The following is a 3366-nucleotide window of genomic DNA, read 5'->3' on the forward strand; positions in this document are numbered from 1 at the left end:
TGGTGTTGCCATGGAAACGATATTGATGATTGACACATCCAGAAATTTTATTTGACATATGTAGCTTATGCGACTGCCACCTGTGTGTGTGGGGTGGGGGGGGGGGGGGGGGGGGGGATTCACACTGATTTGCAGGATGCATAATCAAGCCTAATTGTCTTATGAAACCTGTGATCTTTTGCAGTGAAATGGTAATAATTGACAGCCATTTTGAGCACGTTACAGTAATTGATAGTCAGTTGGAACACAGACATTTTACAACAATTGAATGTGTGTTGCCATTCAGTTATGCGGTCGGCGTAGGTGGGTCTGTGATGTTTAGTTCCGGCTTTTGGTGGCCAAGGACTCCAGCTGCAATTACCACTAGAGGGAGATAAGAAGTAAGTTGAGCTGATTTATCAACTGCCAATCTCTGGTCGCATGTTGGTATATAAAGAACTTTTTCGTGAAACGTTCAGAACTTTCAAGTCTTTATTTTCATTTATTAGTTGATAAAAACAACTATGCCTGGTTTATGTATATGTCACTGTTTCATGAGTTGCATTAACTTAATTCATTCATTCATTTAATTAATTAATTTACTAATTTATAGTGGGTTATCACTACTGTATGGAAAGACAGCATATCAATATCAAAGACTAGATCTGAACATCAAAACCTTTAAAGCATTTTATAGATTCTGTACCTTTTATACCTTTATACACATTAAATTGACAGTAAGTATCCTGTTTTCTGTGGCCACACATACACACAACCTGCGTATCTTGTTCTGCTTCTCTAGGGAATGTGACCTCGAGTCCAAAAATATAATTTAATCTGGAAAGCCACTCCTCAGACATTTGATACCTTTGTGCTGTCAATACTGTTAATGTGCTGTCCTGTTCCTGAGAAAAACGTCTCAGTATAAACTCTGAGACTGGTTCAACAGGATTCTCTCTTCTCTAAAGAATTACCTTTATAAATGTGAAGAGAATCCATTCTCTAATGGTCATGTTTACCATTATAGGAGATCAAACAAACATACGAAACATACGTTTGTATTATTTCCCATGTATGTGAAGAATTAATTGTGAAACAGACAGGTTATTCACCTGTCATGCAAACATCAACGACACTCGTCTTGTACATGTTTTATTGTCAACATTTCTTTCCAGTCATCAAACCTGAAAAATACATGTAGTGGTTTTCACAGTGTTTTACAAAAAGCATAGATGAAATTACCACATAAATGTGCAAGCCATCAACTGCAATGAACAATATACTGCTGAAAAGGCAGTGGTTTGATACGGTGCCTGACAAGTGCATTAGGATACAAGAAACTCTTTTCTCAAAGCATATATAATAAAAAATGCTTTTTTACTTCATTGTAATTCACTCAAGTACATTGTTAGCTTGTTGTAATACAAGTGAAACGCATCCAAATTTTGCCAATGCCGAGACAACTTGTTTAAATCAGCTTGATATTGATCAGACATTTAAGAATAGTAAGCTTTCTTTTCCCTTCCAAACACACACATAACATTGAACAGGTTTTGGGTTTGGGTACCCTTAGTCTGGCACATGTGTCCTTTTCCCCCTTCCCTCCACAATACGACAGCACTTTTACATTCTTCACATATTCCCTCACACCACAATGGTATTTTATATCACATTTCCTCAAATCACCAGCGTTATAGTCATTATCCATCCTGCTTCCTCATGCCTCTCTGGCAGTCTGTGTATGGCTCTTTCCTGCTCTTGGACAAGTTGGTAAAAAGTGGTTCAGGCTTGCAACAGAGCTGCAAAAGGCCTGAGCTAAAAATCAGTGTTTTCAACCTTTGCAGATTTTCCACACAGTTTACCTGCTTCATCAACACACCCTGTTGGCACATGTGTGAGTGACAGTGTGCAGCCTGTGTCTTTGAACACATTCTCACACACACATATACACACACACACACTAACTCTCAGGCAGTTGTGTGCTTGTGAAGTTAGCACATGGTACAGCTGTTGGCCTTGTTCATGGGCGGTCGGGCGTCGTTGTCGTTGGGGAAGGTCTCGCGGCGGCGCCTGAGCGCCGGGCTCAGGCGGCTGGGCAGATGGACCTGCCGCAGCAGCTCACGGAACACCTCCAGCACGTCCTTGTTCTCCTTGGCCGAGGCTTCCAGGAAGTTGCTGTTCCAGTCCAGCTCAACCATGGACAGCACCTCCTTGCCAGACACCTGGCGCACGTCTTCCCGGTCACACTTGTTGCCCACCACCACGATGGGCGTGCACTTGTCCTGCTTGACCTCCAGTATCTCCTCGCGCAGACGCTTGACCGTCTCCAGCGAGTCGGCGTCGTCCACAGCGTAGACCAGCGCGAAGGCGTCGCCGGTCTGGATGCTGAGCTTGCGCATGGCCGGGAAGGGATAGCTGCCACTGGTGTCCAGGATGTGGACGGTGACCTTCGTGCCATCCACCTCGAACTCCTTGCTGTGCAGCTCCTCCACCGTGCGCCGGTGCTTCGACTCGAAGGAGTCCTGCAGGAAGCGGCGGATTAGAGCGGTCTTCCCCACGCCGGCTGCGCCCAGGAACACCAGACGCACCTCCGTCTTATCCTTCACTTTCAGCGACATTGTCCTCTCACCTCTATCTCTCTCTCTCTCTCTCTCTCTCACTTCCTATCTACTTCTGATTCTCTGTTGTTCTTGCACTCACTGATGCTGGTTTCTTCCACAAGTCCTTTTGGTTTAAAAAAAGAAAATAAGGACTTAAAGCTTGTTGAAAAACCTATGGAAGAGCTTGACTAACGTTGAGAAGAGGAGTAGTACAACAAATCTTCACTGCTGGAATATAAACAGCAGTAGAACAGACTGCGTAAGCCGTAGTAAGACCGAATCAATGCCTGTCAGATACAGATGTGTCTCTGCCTGTGCCCGGGTGCAGTATTTATGGATATTTTCAATCATCCTGCCTCAACGCCCTCTCCTGCTGCCGGGCCAATCAGTCTGTGGCAGCAGGATTTATTGTGTACTCAGCAGCCAATCACAGGGTTGTATGCAGATGAGAGACAGAGTGGGATGGACAGAAAAGGAGGCTGTGCTGGAGCATTCACCTTGAAGCAATTCGCGCCACAAGAGTCTGCACTTGTAGGGAGAGCGAGATGGTCTTGAAGGGCTTGATAACCATGTAAGGGTTTTCTATGGTGTGAATAATGCTAGAAGATTAAGCATTAGACATTCACTTATTTGTAGTCTCTTTGCCTAGGTTCTGCTGAATTTAGACTTGATTGCTTTTAATCAGCCAACCACGGCCTCGTTTTTATCTGAAGAATTTCCGAAAAAAGATTGTTGTAAATAATGATCATCTTTTCATGTATTTATCTACATCTCCATCACAGCATGT

The 3366-nt window shown here is 43.9% G+C and overlaps 1 protein-coding gene across 1 annotated transcript; it reads right to left on the reverse strand.

The window, feature by feature from the left end:
* Positions 1 to 1117: 1117 nt before the first annotated feature.
* On the reverse strand, positions 1118 to 2996 carry LOC105888520 (ras-related protein Rap-1b-like). Its single transcript, XM_012814256.3, has one exon. It carries the CDS (start codon positions 2595 to 2597, stop codon positions 1971 to 1973), a length of 627 nt encoding a protein of 208 aa, XP_012669710.1. The 5' UTR covers positions 2598 to 2996; the 3' UTR covers positions 1118 to 1970.
* Between the last annotated feature and the right edge of the window lie 370 nt (positions 2997 to 3366).

Source organism: Clupea harengus, chromosome 1 (assembly GCF_900700415.2).
Source record: "Clupea harengus chromosome 1, Ch_v2.0.2, whole genome shotgun sequence".
NCBI classification, from domain to species: domain Eukaryota; kingdom Metazoa; phylum Chordata; class Actinopteri; order Clupeiformes; family Clupeidae; genus Clupea; species Clupea harengus.